The sequence below is a fragment of the Phaenicophaeus curvirostris genome, unplaced genomic scaffold (genome assembly GCF_032191515.1).
Source record: "Phaenicophaeus curvirostris isolate KB17595 unplaced genomic scaffold, BPBGC_Pcur_1.0 scaffold_606, whole genome shotgun sequence".
Classification (NCBI taxonomy): Eukaryota; Metazoa; Chordata; class Aves; order Cuculiformes; family Cuculidae; genus Phaenicophaeus; species Phaenicophaeus curvirostris.
The window spans coordinates 531-21,401 of record NW_027207134.1 but is presented as its reverse complement, the minus strand read 5'-3'; the positions used below and the strand labels follow the sequence as shown (position 1 = coordinate 21,401).

At 62.3% G+C, this 20,871-nt stretch overlaps 1 protein-coding gene across 1 annotated transcript; it reads left to right on the top strand.

Moving 5' to 3' along the window:
* Window positions 1-19: 19 nt before the first annotated feature.
* On the top strand, window positions 20-19,755 carry LOC138735228 (IQ motif and SEC7 domain-containing protein 2-like; the record flags this gene model as incomplete). The annotated part of the gene is given in 15 exon segments (XM_069883133.1): window positions 20-186; window positions 2,314-3,099; window positions 4,021-4,302; window positions 4,962-5,711; window positions 5,751-5,857; window positions 7,350-7,511; window positions 7,601-7,723; window positions 9,236-9,402; window positions 9,502-9,668; window positions 12,095-12,220; window positions 12,328-12,427; window positions 13,289-13,450; window positions 15,325-15,489; window positions 18,602-18,651; window positions 19,617-19,755. Coding segments are annotated over 14 exon segments (3,280 nt in total), but the record flags the coding sequence as incomplete, so codon positions are not given.
* Between the last annotated feature and the right edge of the window lie 1,116 nt (window positions 19,756-20,871).

Genomic DNA, 20,871 nt, shown 5'->3' with positions numbered 1-20,871 from the left:
GGTTCTGGTGGTGGAGCTGGAGGAGCTGGAGGAGGAGGAGGAGGATCTCCAGGCCTGGGCTGGTCCCGCCTGCCCCCCCAGCCGGCCAGCGTCGCCCTCCGGAAGCAGGAGGAGGAGGAGGAGAGCAAGAGGCCCAAGGCGCTGAGCGACACCTACGAGCTCTCCACCGACCTGCAGGACAAGAAGGTACCGAGGGAACCCCCCAACATCTCCAGGGTGGTCACCAAACCCATGTATGGTGGTCACCAAAGCCATGTGCTGGTCACCAAAGCCATGAAGTGGTCACCAAAGCCATGAGATGGTCACCAAACCCACGTGGTGGTCACCAAACTCATGTATGATGATCATCAGCTTCACATGGTGGTCACCAAAGCCATGAGATGGTCACCAAACCCATGAGATGGTCACCAAAGCCATGTGGTGGTCACCAAAGCCATGAGATGCCATGTGGTGGTCACCAAACCCATGCGATGGTCACCAAAGCCATGTATGATGATCATCAACTTCACATGGTGGTCACCAAAGCCATGTATGATGGTCACCAAAGCCACATGGTGGTCACCAAAGCCATGAGATGGTCACCAGACGCATGTGGTGGTCCCTATCTTGATGCCCCCACCTTGGTGCCACATCCATAGCCCATGTCCCCATCTTGGTGTCCCCATCCATGTGCCCATGTCTCCAGTCTTGATGCCACCATCTTGGTGCCCCCAGATCTCCATCTTGGTGACTCCATCCATGTTTCCAAGGCCCCCATCTTGATGTCCCCATCCATATCTCCATCTTGATGCCTCCATCTTGGTGACTCCATCCATGACCCCGCATCCCCATCCTGACGCCTCCACCTTGACGCCTCCATCCATACCCAACATCCCCATCTTGATGCCTCCATCTTGATGCCTCCATCCATACCCAACATCCCCCATCTTGACGCCCCCACCTTGACGCCTCCATCCATACCCAACATCCCCCATCTTGATGCCTCCATCTTGACGCCCCCATCCATACCCAACATCCCCCATCTTGACGCCTCCATCTTGACGTCCCCGTCTTGACGTCCCTGTCTTGACGCCTCCATCTTGATGTCCCTGTCTTGACACCTCCATCTCGATGCCTCCATCTTGATGTCCCCATCTTGATGCCCCCATCTTGACGCCTCCATCCATACCCAACATCCTCCATCTTGACGCCCCCGTCTTGACGCCCCCGTCTTGACGCCCCCATCTTGACGCCCCCATATCTCCATCTTGACGCCTCCATCCATCCCCAACATCCCCCATCTTGACGCCTCCATCTTGATGCCTCCATCCATCCCCAACATCCTCCATCTTGACGCTTCCATCTTGACACCTCCACCTTGATGTCCCTGTCTTGACGCCTCCATCTCGATGCCTCCATCTTGATGTCCCCATCTTGATGCCCCCATCTTGACGCCTCCATCCATCCCCAACATCCCCCATCTTGATGCCCCCATCCATCCCCAACATCCTCCATCTTGATGCCTCCATCCATCCCCAACATCCCCCATCTTGATGCCCCCATCCATCCCCAACATCCCCCATCTTGACGCCTCCATCTTGACGCCTCCATCTTGACGTCCCCGTCTTGACGTCCCTGTCTTGACGCCTCCATCTTGATGTCCCTGTCTTGACACCTCCATCTCGATGCCTCCATCTTGATGTCCCCATCTTGATGCCCCCATCTTGACGCCTCCATCCATACCCAACATCCTCCATCTTGACGCCCCCGTCTTGACGCCCCCGTCTTGACGCCCCCATATCTCCATCTTGACGCCTCCATCCATCCCCAACATCCCCCATCTTGACGCCTCCATCTTGATGCCTCCATCCATCCCCAACATCCTCCATCTTGACGCTTCCATCTTGACACCTCCACCTTGATGTCCCTGTCTTGACGCCTCCATCTCGATGCCTCCATCTTGATGTCCCCATCTTGATGCCCCCATCTTGACGCCTCCATCCATCCCCAACATCCTCCATCTTGACGCCCCCATCCATACCCAACATCCCCCATCTTGACGCCTCCATCTTGACGTCCCCGTCTTGACGTCCCCGTCTTGACGCCTCCATCTTGATGTCCCTGTCTTGACACCTCCATCTCGATGCCTCCATCTTGATGTCCCCATCTTGATGCCCCCATCTTGACGCCTCCATCCATCCCCAACATCCGCCATCTTGCTGCCCCCATCTTGCCGCCCCCGTCCCTCCGTCTCGCCGACTCCCCCCGTCCCCCCGCGTCCCGCCGGCCTCGCCGTCTCCCTCCTCGCCGTCTCCATCTTGGTTTTCCCCTCAGGTGGAGATGCTGGAGCGCAAGTACGGCGGCTACTTCCGCACGCGCCGCGCCGCCCGCACCATCCAGGCGGCCTTCCGGCGCTACCGCATGGCTCAGAAGTTCGAGCGGCTGCGCAGCGAGGGCGGCCGCGCCCGCCGCCTGGCTCTGCCGGGCCTGCGCCTCCAATTCTCCTTCGAGGAGTACGACCGGGGCCCCCCGGCTCCGGCGCCGGGGCCTCCTCCTCCTCCGCCGCCCTATTTCCAGGGGAAACCCGCCTCGCTGGACGAGGGCGTCCTGGGGGGGCCCCGGCGGGCGCCGCGCTACGGGGGGTCGTGCCGCGCCGGCCTGGACGGAGGGGGGGCCCCCGGCGAGGCCGGCGGCGCGGGAGGAGGAGGAGGAGGCGGCGGAGGAGCCGGAGGAGCCGCCAGCCCCGCGCGGCAGCTCTCGGCCTCGGCCGACTTCGGAGGCGCCGCCGGAGACCTGGAGGAGGCCTTCGCGCAGCAGGTGGGGGGCACGGGGCTCATGGGGGTCGTGGGGGTCATGGAGGACATGGAGGTTGTTGGGGTCATGAGGGTCATTGGGGTCTTGGAGATCATGGGGGTCGTTGGGGTCATGGGAGTCATTGAAGACTTGGAGATCATGGGGGTCGTTGGGGTCATTGGGGTCATGGAGGACATGGGGGTCGTTGGGGTCATGGGGGTCATTGTGGGCTTGGAGATCATGGGGGTCATTGGGGTCATGGGGGTCATTGAAGACTTGAAGATCATGGGGGTCATTGGGGTCATGGGGGTCATTGTGGGCTTGGAGGTCATGGGGGTCGTTGGGGTCATGGGGTCATGGAGGACATGGGGGTCATGGGGGTCATTGTGGGCTTGGAGGTCATGGGGTCGTTGGGGTCATGGGGGTCATTGTGGGCTTGGAGGTCATGGGGGTCATTGGGGTCATGGAGGGAATGGGGATCATGGGGGTCATGAAGGTCATTGGGGTCATGGATATCATGGAGGTCATTGGGGTCAGGGGGGTCATGAGGGTCATTGTGGTCTTGGAGATCATGGGGGTCATTGGGGTCATGGAGGACATGGGGGTCGTTGGGGTCATGGGGGTCATTGTGGGCTTGGAGATCATGGGGGTCATTGGGGTCATGGGGGTCATTGAAGACTTGAAGATCATGGGGGTCATTGGGGTCATGGGGGTCATTGTGGGCTTGGAGGTCATGGGGTCATTGGGGTCATGGGGGTCATTGTGGGCTTGGAGATCATGGGGGTCGTTAGGGTCATGGAGGGAATGGGGGTCGTTGGGTTTTGAGGGTCATTGGGGTCATGGAGATCATGGGGGTCATTGGGGTCAGGGGGGTCATTGTGGGCTTGGAGATCATGGGGGTCATTGGGGTCATGAGGGTCATTGAAGACTTGGAGATCATGGGGGTCGTTGGGGTCATTGGGGTCATGGAGGACATGGGGGTCATTGGGGTCAGGGGGGTCATTGTGGGCTTGGAGATCATGGGGGTCATTGGGGTCATGAGGGTCATTGAAGACTTGAAGATCATGGGGGTCATTGGGGTCATGGGGGTCATTGTGGGCTTGGAGGTCATGGGGGTCGTTAGGGTCATGGAGGGAATGGGGGTCGTTGGGTTTTGAGGGTCATTGGGGTCATGGGGGTCATGGGGGTCACAAGGATCATTGGGGTCTTGGAGATCATGGGGGTCATTGAGGTCATGGGGTCATGAAGGTCATTGAAGACTTGGAGATCATGGGGGTCGTTGGGGTCATGGAGGGAATGGGGGTCATTGGGGTCATGAGGGTCACTGGGGTCACGAGGATCATTGTGGTCTTGGAGATGATGGGGGTCATTGGGATCATGGAGGACATGGGGGTCATTGGGGTCATGAGGGTCATTGTGGTCTTGGAGATCGTGGGGGTCATTGGGGTCATGGAGATCATGGGGGTGATGGAGGTCATGGGCGTCATGGAGGTCCCAAGGTTCATGGAAGGTCCCAAGAACCACGACGGGGTCACAGGGACCATGTTGAGATCTTGGGGACCATGATGAGGTCATGGGAACCATGTTGAGGTCAACAAGAACCATGATGGGACCACAGGAGCCATGACGAGGTCGGGGGGGATCATGACGAGGTCATGGGAACCACGTTGAGGTCACAGGGACCACGAGGGGATCGTAAGAACCTTGATGGGGTCACAAGAACCTTGACGGGTTCCCAAGAACCACATTGGGGTCAACAAGAACCACACTGAGGTCCCAAGAACCACGTTGAGGTCCCAAGAACCACATTGGGGTCAACAAGAACCACGTTGAGGCCCCAAAAACCACGTTGAGGCCCCAAGAACCACATTGGGGTCAACAAGAACCACGTTGAGGTCCCAAGAACCATGTTGAGGTCCCAAGAACCATGTTGGGGTCAACAAGAACCATGTTGGGGTCAACAAGAACCACGTTGAGGTCCCAAAAACCACGTTGAGGTCCCAAGAACCATGTTGGGGTCAACAAGAACCACGTTGAGGTCCCAAGAACCACGTTGAGGTCCCAAAACCCACGTTGAGGTCAACAAGAACCACGTCGAGGTCCCGAAACCCACGTTGAGGTCCCCGGGCGCCCTTGTTTCTCCTGGTTGTCTTCTCCTGACCCTAACGCCTCGTCCTCCTCGCCCTCAGGTGAAGTCGCTGGCGGCCTCCATCGACGAGGCCCTGGGGGGGGTTGTCCCCGCGGGCGACAGCGCCGCCACCTCCACCAGCGACGTCACCCTCTACCTGGACGAGGGCCTCCCGGCTTCTCCTCGTTCTCCCGAGCGCCCTCCGAGCCCGGAACCTTCTGCGGCCACCGCGGCGCCTTCTCCTCCACCTTCTGCTCCTCAACCTCCTCCACCATCTTCTTCTTCTGGCTCGGCGGTGGAACGCTGGGGACCTCCCGAGGAGCCTCCGCGCCGCGGTCCCTCCTGCCTCGAGTGCCGAGCTCGAGGAGGACCTGGTGGTGGACCTGGTGGAGGTGGTGGACCTGGTGGAGGAGGAGGTGGCCACCCGCCCTTGTTGACCGTGGAGCCCCCCAGCGACAGCTCGGCCGACCTCAGCGACCGCTCCGAGCGCGGCTCCGTCAACCGCGGAGGCCCCTACGAGCGCGACGGGGCCACCGCCGGGGGCACCTTGCCCCGAGGAGGTCCTCCCCACCGCTGCTTCCACCCCGAGGTCCCCCCGGGGCCACCACCACCACCACCTCCACCACCCCCCCCCTCGGCGGTGGCTCCTCTGCCGCCGCCTCCCCAGGAAGGTTCCGATGGAGACAACGAGAGCTTGGGGAGCAGCTCCGAGTCCAACGAGAGCCTCAACTGCTCGTCGGGTTCCTCCTCGCGGGAGAGCTTGAGGAGGCCACCTCCACCGCCTCCTCCTCCTCCTCCTTCAGCCATGGCGGCTCCTCCCACGCAGCCGCCGGGGGGACCTCCCGGCAAGGCCCCCACCTACCAGCGGGAGCCGCGGCAGAGCTGGGACTCGCCCGCCCTCCACAACGACGTCGTCCAGCGGCGCCAGTACCGCATCGGCCTCAACCTCTTCAACAAGTGAGGAGGAGGAGGACGAGGAGGAGGAACCGAGGCCTGGAGGCCCCGGCCGGGACGTGGGGTGGAGTCTGGGGCTCCAGAAGGAGGGGACGGGGCCGCTCTGGGAGGTCCCCGGCGGTGGGAGGGGGTGGAAGTGGTGGTGGACGCCAGGGGGATGTTCTACCAGCTTCAATGGGGAGAAGGGGGTGGAGAAAAGGGAGGGGGGGGGGCCTCGGTGGCTCCATAGGAGGTCACGGGGGCCCCTAGGAAGGTCGTGGTGGCCTTGGTGGCCCCATAGGAATGTCATGATGGCCCATAGGAAGATCATGGTGACCCATAGGAAGGTCATAGTGACCTTGGTGGCCCCATAGGAACATCATGGTGACCCATAAGAAGGTCATGATGACCCCTAGGAAGGTCATGATGATCTTGGTGGCCTCAAAGAAAGACCACAATGACCCATAGGAAGGTCATGATGACCTTGGTGGCCTCAAAGGAAGACCACGGTGACCCATAGGAAGGTCATGATGACCTTGGTGGCCCCATAGAAAGACTATGATGACCCATAGGAAGGCCATGATGACCTTGGTGGCCCCATAGGAAGCTTATGATGACCCACAGGAAGCCCGTGATGGCCTTGGTGGCCCCATAGGAAGACCATGATGACCCATAGGAAGGTCGTGATGACCTGGGTGGCCCATAGGAAGGCCTTGGTGACCCCATAGAAAGACCTTGGTGGCCCCATAGGAAGCTCATGACCCACAAGAAGATCTTGATGATCTTGGAGGCCCCATAGGAAGCTCACGATGACCCATAAGAAGATCTTGATGATCTTGGAGGCCCCATAGGAAGCTCATGATGACCCATAAGAAGATCTTGATGATCTTGGAGGCCCCATAGGAACATCATAAGAACATCATGATGACCTTGGTGGCCCCATAGGAAGCTCACGATGACCCATAAGATGATCTTGATGATCTTGGAGGCCCCATAGGAAGCTCATGATGACCCTCAGGAAGATCTTGATGATCTTGGAGGCCCCATGGGAACATCATGATGACCTTGGTGGCCCCATAGGAAGCTCATGATGACCCTCAGGAAGATCTTGATGACCCTGGTGGCCCCATAGGAAGCTCACGATGACCCATAAGATGATCTTAATGATCTTGGAGGCCCCATAGGAACATCATAAGAATGTCATGATGACCTTGGTGGCCCCACAGGAAGCTCACGATGACCCATAAGATGATCTTAATGATCTTGGAGGCCCCATAGGAACATCATGATGACCCTGGTGGCCCCATAGGAAGCTCACGATGACCCTCAGGAAGATCTTGATGATCTTGGAGGCCCCATAGGAACATCATGATGACCCTGGTGGCCCCATAGGAAGCTCACGATGCCCCATAAGAAGATCTCGATGGTCTTGGAGGCCCCGTAGGAAGGTCCCGGTGGCTCGTAGAACCTTCCAGCCGCCTTTTGAGGGCCACATCTCCCCCCGCTTTCTCCTCAGGAAGCCCGAGAAGGGCATCCAGTACCTGATCGAGAGGGGCTTCCTGTCGGACACGCCGCTGGGGGTGGCCCACTTCATCCTGGAGAGGAAGGGCCTGAGCCGCCAGATGATCGGGGAGTTCCTGGGCAACCGGCAGAAGCAATTCAACCGCGACGTCCTCGAGTAAGGAGCCGGCGGCCCCGCGGGGGATCTCCTGGAGGTCCCACCGGGGCCTCAGGGGCCACCCACCGCGCCTTGGGTTTCTCCTGCAGCTGCGTGGTGGACGAGATGGACTTCTCCGGGATGGAGCTGGACGAAGCTCTGCGCAAGTTCCAGTCGCACATTCGGGTTCAAGGAGAAGCCCAGAAGGTCGAGAGGTTGATCGAGGCCTTCAGGTGAGGGACCGGGGGGTCCTGGGAGGTCATCGCGGTTCTTCGTGGAGCAAGCGAGGAGCTCCAGGGGGCAGAGGAGGTTCTTGTGACCCATGGGACGAGGTTCTAGGTGACCCCATGGACCAAGGATGGAGATTATGGGGTCAGAGGAGGTTCTTGTGACCCATGGGACGAGGTTCTAGGTGACCCCATGGACCAAGGATGGAGATTATGGGGTCAGAGGAGGTTCTTGTGACCCATGGGACGAGGTTCTAGGTGGCCCCGTGGACCAAGGATGGAGCTCCAGGGCTCAGAGGAGGTTCCAGGGGACCCATCAGATGAGGTTCTAGGTGACCCCGTGGACCAGGGGAGGAGATCCAGGGCTCAGAGGAGGTTCTAGGTGACCCCATGGCGGAACCGAGGAGATCCAGGGCTCAGATGAGGCTCTAGGTGACCCCATGGAGGAACCGAGGAGGTTCCCTGGCTCAGAGGAGCTTCTAGGTGACCCCATGGACCAGGGAAGAAGACCCGTGGGCCAGATGAAGCTCTAGGTGACCCATCAGATGAGGTTCTAGGTGACCCCATGAACCCAAGAAGGAGAAACGGAGGTCAGATGAGGTTCTTGGTGACCCCATGGAGGAACCAAGGAGATTCCATGGATCAGAGGAGCTTCTAGGTGACCCCATGGGTCTCCTTGGTTCCTCCATGGGGTCAGATAAGGCTCTAGGTGACCCATCAGATGAGGTTCTAGGCGACCCCATGGACCAGGGGAGGAGATCCAGGGCTCAGATGAGGCTCTAGGTGACCCCATGGAGGAACCGAGGAGGTTCCCTGGCTCAGAGGAGCTTCTAGGTGACCCCATGGACCAGGGAAGAAGACCCGTGGGCCAGATGAGGCTCTAGGTGACCCATCAGATGAGGTTCTAGGTGACCCCACGAACCCAAGAAGGAGAAACGGAGGTCAGACGAGGTTCTTGGTGGCCCCGTGGAGGAACCGAGGAGGTTCCCTGGCTCAGACGAGCTTCTAGGTGACCCCATGGACCTGGTGAGAAGACCCATGGGCCAGATGAGGTTCTAGGTGACCCATCAGACGAGGTTCTTGGTGGTCCCTGGAGGAACCGAGGAGGTTCTATGGCTCAAAGGAGCTTCTAGGTGGCCCCGTGGAGGAACCGAGGAGGTTCTATGGCTCACAGGAGGTTCTTGGTGGCCCCGTGGAGGAACCGAGGAGGTTCTATGGCTCCGAGGAGCTTCTAGGTGGCCCCGTGGAGGAACCGAGGAGGTTCCTTGGATCAAAGGAGCTTCTAGGTGGCCCCGTGGAGGAACCGAGGAGGTTCCTTGGATCAAAGGAGCTTCTAGGTGGCCCTGTGGAGGAACCGAGGAGGTTCTATGGCTCACAGGAGCTTCTAGGTGGCCCCGTGGAGGAACCGAGGAGGTTCTATGGATCAAAGGAAGTTCTAGGCGACCCCGGGAGGAGCCGAGGAGGTCCCCGTGGGCCAGCGGAGGTCCCGGGCGAGCAGGTGGTGTCCCCCCCCGGCAGCCAGCGGTTCTGCGTGTGCAACGCCGCCCTCCTGCGCCAGTTCCGCAACCCGGACACCATCTTCATCTTGGCCTTCGCCATCATCCTCCTCAACACCGACATGTACAGCCCCAGCGTCAAGGCCGAGCGCAAGATGAAGCTCGAGGACTTCATCAAGAACCTCCGAGGTGAGGTCCCACCACCGCCTCCGTGTCTTCTCCAAGCCCTCCCCACAAGGATTTTTCCAGGTTCTCCAGGTCCTACGGTTGGTTTCTTCTTCTCGCCAGGGGTGGACAACGGGGAGGACATCCCCCGCGAGATGCTGGTGGGCATCTACCAGCGCATCCAGAGCCGCGAGCTGAGGACCAACGACGACCACGTGTCCCAGGTCCAGGCCGTCGAGAGGATGATCGTCGGCAAGAAGCCGGTGGGTGGCTCCAGGGGGACCTTCTAGGTGGCTCCATGGGGACCTTCTAGGTGGCTCCATGAGGAGCTTCTAGGTGGCTCCATGGGGAGCTTCTAGGTGGCTCCATGGGGACCTTCTAGGTGGCTCCATGAGGAGCTTCTAGGTGGCTCCATGGGGAGCTTCTGGGTGGCTCCATGAGGAGCTTCTAGGTGGCTCCATGGGGAGCTTCTAGGTGGCTTCATGGAGAATGTGCCAGGTGGCTCCATGAGGAGCATCTAGGTGGCTCCATGAGGAGGTTCTAGGTGGCTCCATGAGGAGGTTCTGGGTGGCTCCATGGGGACCTTCTAGGTGGCTCCATGAGGAGCTTCTGGGTGGCTCCATGAGGAGCTTCTAGGTGGCTCCATGGGGAGGTTCTGGGTGGCTCCATGAGGAGGTTCTGGGTGGCTCCATGAGGACCTTCTAGGTGGCTCCATAGAGAATGTTCTGGGTGGCTCCATGAGGAGGTTCTAGGTGGCTCCATGAGGAGCTTCTGGGTGGCTCCATGAGGAGCTTCTAGGTGGCTCCATGGGGAGGTTCTGGGTGGCTCCATGAGGAGGTTCTGGGTGGCTCCATGAGGAGGTTCTGGGTGGCTCCATGAGGAGCTTCTAGGTGGCTCCATGGGGAGGTTCTGGGTGGCTCCATGAGGAGGTTCTGGGTGGCTCCATGAGGAGGTTCTGGGTGGCTCCATGAGGAGCTTCTGGGTGGCTCCATAGAGAATGTTCTGGGTGGCTCCATGGGGAGGTTCTAGGTGGCTCCATGAGGAGGTTCTAGGTGGCTCCATGAGGAGCTTCTGGGTGGCTCCATGAGGAGCTTCTAGGTGGCTCCATGAGGAGGTTCTAGGTGGCTCCATGAGGAGGTTCTAGTTGGCTCCATGAGGAGGTTCTGGGTGGCTCCATGGGGACCTTCTAGGTGGCTCCATGAGGAGCTTCTGGGTGGCTCCATGGGGAATGTGCCAGGTGGCTCCATGAGGAGCTTCTGGGTGGCTCCATGGGGACCTTCTAGGTGGCTCCGTGAGGAGGTTCTGGGTGGCTCCATGGGGAGGTTCTAGGTGGCTCCATGGGGAGCTTCTAGGTGGCTCCATGAGGAGGTTCTGGGTGGCTCCATGAGGAGCTTCTAGGTGGCTCCATGGGGACCTTCTAGGTGGCTCCATGAGGAGGTTCTGGGTGGCTCCATGGGGAGCTTCTAGGTGGCTTCATGGAGAATGTGCCAGGTGGCTCCATGAGGAGCATCTAGGTGGCTCCATGAGGAGGTTCTAGGTGGCTCCATGAGGAGGTTCTGGGTGGCTCCATGAGGAGGTTCTGGGTGGCTCCGTGAGGAGGTTCTAGGTGGCTCCATGGGGAGCTTCTGGGTGGCTCCATGGGGAGCTTCTAGGTGGCTCCATAGAGAATGTTCTGGGTGGCTCCATGAGGAGGTTCTAGGTGGCTCCATGAGGAGCTTCTGGGTGGCTCCATGAGGAGCTTCTAGGTGGCTCCATGGGGAGGTTCTGGGTGGCTCCATGAGGAGGTTCTGGGTGGCTCCATGAGGAGTTTCTGGGTGGCTCCATGAGGAGTTTCTGGGTGGCTCCATGAGGAGGTTCTAGGTGGCTCCATGAGGAGGTTCTGGGTGGCTCCATGGGGAGGTTCTGGGTGGCTCCATGAGGAGGTTCTGGGTGGCTCCATGAGGAGTTTCTGGGTGGCTCCATGAGGAGGTTCTAGGTGGCTCCATGAGGAGGTTCTGGGTGGCCCCATGAGGAGGTTCTAGGTGGCTCCATGAGGAGGTTCTAGGTGGCTCCATGAGGAGGTTCTGGGTGGCTCCATAGAGAATGTTCTTGGTGACCCCATGGAGTAATTTCTAGGTGACCTCATGGCGGATCTTCTAGGTGACCCCATAGGGGACATTCTAGGTGACCCCGTGGAGAACTTTCTAGGTGACCCTATAGAGGACTTTCTAGGTGACCTATGAGAGACTTTCTAGGTGGCTCCAAGGAGGATCTTCTATGTGGCTCCATGGAGTAATTTCTAGGTGGCCCCATCAAAGACTTTCTTGGTGACCCCATAGGGGACGTTCTAGGTGGCTCCATGGAGGATCTTCTAGGTGGCTCCATAAGGGACATTCTAGGTGACCCCATGGAGTAATTTCTAGGTGACCTCATGGAGGATGTTTAGGTGACCTATGAGGGACATTCTAGGTGGCCCCATAGGGGACGTTCTAGGTGGCTCCAAGGTGGATGTTCTCGGTGGTTCCACGGAGGATCTTCTAGGTGGCTCCATGGAGGATCTTCTAGGTGGCTCCGTGGAGGATCTTCTAGGTGGCTCCATAAGGGACGTTCTAGGTGGCTCCAAGGTGGATGTTCTCGGTGGCTCCGTGGAGGATCTTCTAGGTGCCCCCCCAGTGGATTTCTCGGCGGGGTGGGGTGTCCCCTTGCTCCTGACCCCCCCACCTCCTCGTGTCCCCAGGTCCTGTCCCTCCCCCACCGGCGCCTGGTTTGCTGCTGCCAACTCTACGAGGTCCCCGACCCCAACCGGCCGCAGCGCCTGGGGCTCCATCAGCGCGAGGTCTTCCTCTTCAACGACCTCCTGGTGGTGAGACGCCCCCCGAGACCCCCCTGGAGAACCTCGGAAGGGGGAGGTCCCCGTGGACCTTCCCCTTGACCACCCCCCTCCCCCACCAACCTCGGTGGCTTCGGCAGGTGACGAAGATCTTCCAGAAGAAGAAGATCCTGGTGACCTACAGCTTCCGGCAGAGCTTCCCCCTGGTGGAGATGCACATGCAGCTCTTCCAGAACGCCTGTGAGCCCCACGGCCACCTCCGGGGCCTCCTCGGGGGCTCCAACTCCATCTTCCCCGGGGCCTCCAGAGCCTGCTCCGTGGTGGCCTCCATAGGGTCTCCCATGACGTCCCCTCTGTCTTCTCCCATGGTGTCCTCCATAAAACCTCCTTGATGTTCTCCATGAGGTTCCTCAGATGTTCTCCAGATGTTCCTCACATTCTCCATGAGGTTCCTCGTGGTTCCTCTCCTTCTCCAGCCCCTCCATAGGGTCTCCCATGGTGTCCCCTCTATCTTCTCCCACGGTGTCCTCCATAGAACCCCCTTGATGTCCTCCATGATGTTCCTCAGATGTTCTCCAGATGTTCCTCATGTTCTCCAGATGTTCCTCATGTTCTCCAGATGTTCTCTGTGGGTTTCTCTCCCCCTCCAGCCCCTCCATAGGGTCTCCCATGACGTCCCCTCTGTCTTCTCCCATGGTGTCCTCCATAGAACCCCCTTGATGTCCTCCATGAGGTTCCTCGTGGTTCCTCTCCTTCTCCAGCCCCTCCATAGGGTCTCCCATGACGTCCCCTCTATCTCCTCCCGTGGTGTCCTCCATAAAACCTCCTTGATGTCCTCCATGACGTTCCTCCCACCTTCTCCAGATGTTCCTTACGTTCTCCGTGAGGTTCCTCGTGGTTCCTCTCCTTCTCCAGCCCCTCCATGGGGTCTCCCATGATGTCCCCTCTATCTCCTCCCATGGTGTCCTCCATAGAACCTCCCTGATGTCCTCCATGAGGTCCCTCAGACGTTCTCCAGATGTTCCTGGTGGTCCCTGTCCCCCTCCGTCCCCCCGAGGCGGGTGCCGTGTCCCTCACGCCGCGTCCCCTCCCCCCTCCCAGATTACCAGTTTGGGATCAAGCTGCTGTCGGCGGCGCCGGGCGGGGAGCGCAAGGTCCTCATCGTCTTCAACGCGCCCAGTCCCCAGGACCGGCTGCGCTTCGCCAGCGACCTCCGCGAGTCCGTGGCCGAGGTCCAGGAGATGGAGAAGTACCGCGTCGAGGGTGAGCCGCCGCGAGCCGCCGGGAGCCACTGGGAACCCACAACAGGGGCACTGGGACGGACTGGGAGGGACTGGGAGGGACTGGGAGGGACTGGGACGGACTGGGAGGGAACTGGGACGGACTGGGAGGGACTGGGACGGACTGGGAGGGACTGGGAGGGACTGGGAGGGACTGGGACGGACTGGGAGGGACTGGGACGGACTGGGAGGGACTGGGACGGACTGGGAGGGACTGGGAGACCAGAATAGGGGGACTGGGAGGGACTGGGAGGGAACTGGGAGGGACTGGGAGACCAGAATAGGGGGACTGGGAGGGACTGGGAGGGACTGGGAGGGAACTGGGAGGGACTGGGAGGGACTGGGAGGGACTGGGAGGGACTGGGAGACCAGAATAGGGGGACTGGGAGGGACTGGGAGGGACTGGGAGGGAACTGGGAGGGACTGGGAGGGACTGGGAGACCAGAATAGGGGGACTGGGAGGGACTGGGAGGGACTGGGAGGGAACTGGGAGGGACTGGGAGGGACTGGGAGACCAGAATAGGGGGACTGGGAGGGACTGGGAGGGACTGGGAGGGAACTGGGAGGGACTGGGAGGGAACTGGGAGGGACTGGGAGGGACTGGGGGGGGACTGGGAGGGACTGGGAGGGACTGGGAGGGGACTGGGAGGGACTGGGAGGGACTGGGAGGGACTGGGGGGGGACTGGGAGGGACTGGGAGGGAACTGGGAGGGACTGGGAGGGACTGGGAGGGAACTGGGAGGGACTGGGAGGGAACTGGGAGGGACTGGGAGGGACTGGGAGGGAACTGGGAGGGACTGGGAGGGACTGGGAGACCAGAATAGGGGGACTGGGAGGGACTGGGAGGACTGGGAGGGACTGGGAGGACTGGGAGGGAACTGGGAGGGACTGGGAGAGCAGAATAGGGGGACTGGGAGGGACTGGGAGGGACTGGGAGGGACTGGGAGACCAGAATAGAGGGACTGGGAGGGACTGGGAGGACTGGGAGGGACTGGGAGGGACTGGGAGAGCAGAATAGGGGGACTGGGAGGGACTGGGAGGACTGGGAGGGACTGGGAGACCAGAATAGAGGGACTGGGAGGGACTGGGAGGACTGGGAGGACTGGGAGGGACTGGGAGGGACTGGGAGAGCAGAATAGGGGGACTGGGAGGGACTGGGAGGACTGGGAGGACTGGGAGGGACTGGGAGGGACTGGGAGAGCAGAATAGGGGGACTGGGAGGGACTGGGAGGACTGGGAGGGACTGGGAGGGACTGCGGGGGGACTGGGAGGACTGGGAGACCAGAATAGAGGGACTGGGAGGGACTGGGAGGGACTGGGAGGACTGGGAGACCAGAATAGAGGGACTGGGAGGGACTGGGAGGGACTGGGGGGGGACTGGGAGGGACTGGGAGGACTGGGAGACCAGAATAGAGGGACTGGGAGGGACTGGGAGGGACTGGGAGGGACTGGGAGAGCGGAATAGAGGGACTGGGAGGACTGGGAGGGACTGGGAGACCAGAATAGGGAGACTGGGAAGGACTGGGAGGGACTGGGAGCACTGGGATGGACTGGGAGGGGTGTTAGGAGGGACTGGGAGCACTGGAGGGGACACTGGGAGGGACTGGGAGGGGGTCTGGAAGCACTGGGAGGGACTGGGAGGGACTGGGAAGGGCTGGAAGGGGCTGGGAGGGACCGGGACGGACTGGGAGGGGTGTTGGGGGACTGGGAGGGAATGGGAGGGGACACTGGGAGGGACTGGGGGCACTGGGAGGGATCACAGGGGTCCCTGGGGGTCACTGGTCTGGCTGGGGGGGTCACTGGGGTGTTACTGGTGTGACTGGGGGGGTCACCGGTGCCCTGTCCCCGCCTCCCCAGCGGAGCTGGAGAAGCAGAAGGGGGTGTCGGGGTGTCGGGGCGCAGGGTCCCCCCGCGAGGCTCTCAACGGGCTGAGCCGCAGCAGCCTCGACGAGAGCTTCGGGCCCGGCGAGGGGCTCAAACGCAGCGCGCTCAGCAGCTCCCTGCGCGACCTCTCCGACAGCGGTGAGGGGGGCTTGGGGGTTCGGGGGGGGATTTGGGGTGCCCGGGGGGGGGGTTTAGGGGGTCCTAGGGGGGCATTTGGGGTCCCATGGGGAGCGTTTGGAGGTCCTAGAGGGGGATTTGGGGTCCTAGAGGGGGATTTAGGGGTTCAGGGGGGATTTGGGGTGCCCCAGGGGCGTTTAGAAGGCTCTAGGGGGGGGATTTGGGGTCCCCCGGGGGGGGTTAGGGGGTCCTAGGGGGGCATTTGGGGTCCTGTGGGCAGCGTTTGGAGGTCCTAGAGGGGGATTTGGGGTCCTACAGGGAGATATGGGGGTCCTAGGGGGGGATTTGGGGTCCTAGAGGGGGATTTGGGGGTTCAGGGGGGAATTTGGGGTGCCCCGGGGGCGTTTAGAGGGGTCTGGGGGGGGATTTGGGGGTCCCCCGGGGGGTTTAGGGGGTCCTAGGGGGGCATTTGTGGTCCTGTCGGGAGCGTTTGGAGGTCCTAGAGGGGGATTTGGGGTCCTAGAGGGAGATATGGGGGTCCTAGGGGGGGATTTGGGGTCCTGTCGGGAGCGTTGGGAGGTCCTAGAGGGGGATTTGGGGTCCTAGAAGGAGATATGGGGGTCCGGGGGATTTGGGGTCCTAGAGGGGGATTTGTGGTCCTGTCGGGAGCGTTTGGAGGTCCTAGAGGGGGATTTGGGGGTCCCAGAGGGAGATATGGGGTCCTAGGGGGGAATGTTGGGGTGCCCTGGGGGGGTTTAGGGGGGCATTTGGGGGCCCTAGAGGGGGATTTGGGGGTTCAAGGGGGGATTTGGGGTGCCCCAGGGGCGTTTAGAGGGCTCTAGGGGGGGGATTTGGGGTCCCCCGGGGGGGTTTAGGGGGTCCTAGAGGGGCATTTGGGGTCCTGTGGGGAGCGTTTGGAGGTCCTAAAGGGGGATTTAGGGGGTCTGGGGGTGGTTGGCGTCCCCTGGGGGGGTTTAGGGGGGCATTTGGGGTCCCCTGAGGGGATTTGGGGTCCCCTGGGGGGGTTTAGGGGGGCATTTGAGGGCCCAAAGGGGAGATTTGGGGTCCCCTGAGAGGATTTGGGGTCCCCTGGGGGGGTTTAGGAGGGCATTTGAGGGCCCTAAGGAGGGATTTGGGGTCCCCTGAGGGGATTTGGGGTCCCCTGGGGGGGTTTAGGAGGGCATTTGAGGGCCCTAAGGGGAGATTTGGGGTCCCCTGAGGGGATTTGGGGTCCCCTGGGGGGGTTTAGGAGGGCATTTGAGGGCCCTAAGGGGAGATTTGGGGTCCTCTGAGGGGATTTGGGGTCCCCTGGGGGGGTTTAGGGGGGCATTTGAGGGCCCTAAGGGGAGATTTGGGGTCCGCTGAGGGGATTTGGGGTCCCCTGGGGGGGTTTAGGGGGGCATTTGAGGGCCCTAAGGGGAGATTTGGGGTCCCCTGGGGGGGTTTAGGGGGGCATTTGAGGGCCCAAAGGGGAGATTTGGGGTCCTCTGAGGGGATTTGGGGTCCCCTGGGGGGGTTTAGGGGGGCATTTGAGGGCCCTAAGGGGAGATTTGGGGTCCCCTGGGGGGGTTTAGGGGGGCATTTGAGGGCCCTAAGGGGGAATTTGGGGTCCTCTGAGAGGATTTGGGGTCCCCTGGGGGGGTTTAGGGGGGCATTTGAGGGCCCTAAGGGGGGATTTGGGGTCCTCTGAGGGGATTTGGGGTCCCCTGGGGGGGTTTAGGGGGGCATTTGAGGGCCCTAAGGGGAGATTTGGGGTCCCCTGGGGGGGTTTAGGGGGGCATTTGAGGGCCCTAAGGGGGAATTTGGGGTCCTCTGAGAGGATTTGGGGTCCCCTGGGGGGGTTTAGGGGGGCATTTGAGGGCCCTAAGGGGAGATTTGGGGTCCCCTGAGGGACATTTGGAGGTCCTAGAGGGGGATTTGAGGTCCTAGAGGGAGATATGGGGGTCCTGGGGGGGGATTTGGGGTCCCCTGGGGGGGTTTAGGGGGGCATTTGAGGGCCCTAAGGGGAGATTTGGGGTCCTCTGAGGGGATTTGGGGTCCCCTGGGGGGGTTTAGGGGGGCATTTGAGGGCCCTAAGGGGAGATTTGGGGTCCCCTGAGGGACATTTGGAGGTCCTAGAGGGGGATTTGAGGTCCTAGAGGGAGATATGGGGGTCCTGGGGGGGGATTTGGGGTGTCCTGGGGGGGTTTAGGGGGGCATTTGGGGTCCCCTGAGGGGATTTGGAGGTCCTAGAGGGGCATTTGGAGGTCCTAGAGAGGGATTTGGGGGTCCTAGGGGGGCATGTGGTGTCCTTTGAGGGGGATTTGGGGGTCCTCGGGGGGTATTTGGGGTCTCCTGGGGGGGCTTTAAGGGGGTCTGGGGGGGGATTTGGGGTTCCTTGAGGGGCATTTGGGGTCCCCTGGGGGGGATTTGGGGGTTCAGGGAGGTATTTGGGGTCCTCTGGGGGCGGATTTGGGGGTTCAGGGGGGTATTTTGGGGTCCCCTGGGGGGGATTTGGGCGTTCGGGGGGGTATTTGGGGTCCCCTGGGAGGGATTTTGGGGTCCCCTGGGGGGATTTGGGGGTTCAAGGGGGCATTTGGGGTCCCCTGGGGGCGGATTTGGGGGTTCAGGGGGGTATTTTGGGGTCTCCTGGGGGGGATTTGGGGGTTCAGGGGGGATTTCAGGGTCCCCTGGGGGGAATTTCAGGGTTCTAGAGGGGTATTTGGGGTCTCCTGGGGGGGATTTGGGGTTCAGGGGGGATTTCGGGGTCCCCTGGGGGAAATTTCGGGGTCCTAGAGGGGTATTTGGGGTCCCCTGGGGGGATTTGGGGGTTCAGGGAGGTATTTGGGGTCCCCTGGGGGCGGATTTGGGGGTTCAGGGGGGTATTTTGGGGTCCCCTGGGGGGGATTTGGGCGTTCGGGGGGGTATTTGGGGTCCCCTGGGAGGGATTTTGGGGTCCCCTGGGGGAAATTTCGGGGTCCTAGAGGGGTATTTGGGGTCCCCTGGGGGGGATTTGGGGGTTCAGGGAGGTATTTGGGGTCCCCTGGGGGCGGATTTGGGGGTTCAGGGGGGTATTTTGGGGTCTCCTGGGGGGGATTTGGGGGTTCGGGGGGGGTCTGGGGTCTCTGCCCCCCCCTAATCCCTTCCCCCCCAGGCAAGCGGGGCCGGCGCAACAGCGTGGGGTCCCTGGACAGCACCATCGAGGTGAGCGCCCCGCCCACGGGGTCACGGGGGGCACTGGGGGCACTGGGGTTACTGGGCTCACTGGGCCGGTGGGGGGTCACTGGGGTTACTGGGGTTACTGGTCTCACTGGGGTTACTGGTCTCACTGGGCTGGTGGGGGGGTCACTGGGGGCACTGGGGTTACTGGTCTCACTGGGCTGGTGTGGGGGTCACTGGGGTTACTGGGGTCACTGGGGTCACTGGTCTCACTGGGGGTACTGGTCTCACTGGGCTGGTGGGGGGGTCACTGGGGTTACTGGGGTCACTGGGGTCACTGGTCTCACTGGGGGTACTGGTCTCACTGGGCTGGTGGGGGGGTCACTGGGGTTACTGGTTTCACTGGGGTTACTGGTTTCACTGGGCTGGTGGGGGGGTCACTGGGGTTACTGGGGTCACTGGTCTCACTGGGGTTACTGGTTTCACTGGGCCGGTGGGGGGGTCACTGGGGTCACTGGGGTTACTGGTCTCACTGGGGTTACTGGTCTCACTGGGCTGGTGGGGGGGTCACTGGGGTCACTGGGCTCACTGGGGTTACTGGTCTCACTGGGCTGGTGTGGGGGTCACTGGGGTTACTGGGGTCACTGGTCTCACTGGGGTTACTGGTTTCACTGGGCCGGTGGGGGGGTCACTGGTCTCACTGGGGTTACTGGTCTCACTGGGGTTACTGGTCTCACTGGGCTGGTGGGGGGGTCACTGGGGGCACTGGGGTTACTGGTCTCACTGGGCTGGTGGGGGGGTCACTGGGGGCACTGGGGGCACTGGGGTCACTGGTCTCACTGGGGTTACTGGTTTCACTGGGGTTACTGGTTTCACTGGGGCCGGTGGGGGGTGCTCCTGTTCTCGCAGCCCCCCCCCTCCCCTTTTAACTGGTGTAACTAAGGGGTGTAACTGGTGTAAGTAACTGGTGTAACTGGTCCTTTCCCCCCTCTCCCCCCCCCCCCCCCCAGGGCTCCATCATCAGCTCCCCCCGCCCGTCCCGCCCCCCCCCCCCCGGAGGCCGCTCGCCCCCCCGCCCCCCCCCCCGCCCGGGCTCCAACTCCTCCTCGTCCTTCCTGGGGTCCCTTTTCGGGAGCCGCCGCGGGAAAGGCCCCCCCGGGCCCCCCCCCCCCCCATCACCACCCCCCCCATCACCCCCCCCACCACCACCATCACCCTCTGGGGGGGGGCCCTTCGGCCTCGGCCTCCTCCTCCTCGGCCTCCTCCTCCTCCCACCACCATCACCCCCACACCCCTCAGGGCCCCCCCCCCCCCCGCCGCCCCCCCCCCCCAGCCCCCCAACTCCTCCGACCCCCCCCTCCAAGCTGCAGGCTCTCCACGCTCAGTATTGCCACGGGGGAGGGGGGGGTGGGGGGGGTCCCGGCCCCCCCCCCCCTCCCGCCCCCGCCGCCCCCCCCCCTCCGTACCCCAACAGCCCCCCCCCCAACAACCCCCCCAACAACAACAACCCCCCCCCCCTTCTCGCCCCGCGCCGCCCCCCCCCCTCCCCGCCATCTCGGCCGCCCCCCCCCCGCTTCCACGGGGGGCCCCAACCCCCCCTGTCCGCCCCCCCCCAGCAGCACGGGCCCCCCGGGGGGGGGGGGTTCCCCCCCCCGCACCCCCATTACACCTTACACCGCCCTGGGAAACGCATCGGGGGGGCCCCCCCCCCTCCCCGCCAGCCCCTGTCCCCCCTCCTCTTTACAGCCCGGCCCCGCTGCCCCCCCCCCCACCACCACCCCCCCCCGCCCGCCTCCCCCCCCCCGCCAAGCACTTCGTCTTCGGGGGGGGACCCCGAAACCTCGTGGGTGGGGGGGGGGGCCCCCATCACCACCACCACCATCACCACCACCCCCCCCACCACCACCACCACCCCCCCCCCGTCCTCCCCCATCCCCCCCCACCCCTCCTACCCGCCCCTGCCCCCCCCCTCGCCCCACACCCCCCTCAGCCCCCCCCACCTCCCCCGCGCCGGACCCACCTCCCCCCTCGCCCCCCCCGGACCCCCCAAAACCAAAAGCGGGACCCGCATCAGCACCGTCGTCTGAGCCCCGGCCCCACGCAGCTCAGCGCAGGCACGGACGCCCACGGCTTCATCCCAGACCCCCATCTGCCATCGCCCACCCCCTTCGGGAACGTTTCCCTCACCCTTTTTCTTATTTCCCTTCCTTTTTAATTTTCCCCCCTCATTTTTTTAATTTTCCCCCTCACTTTTTAATTTTTCCC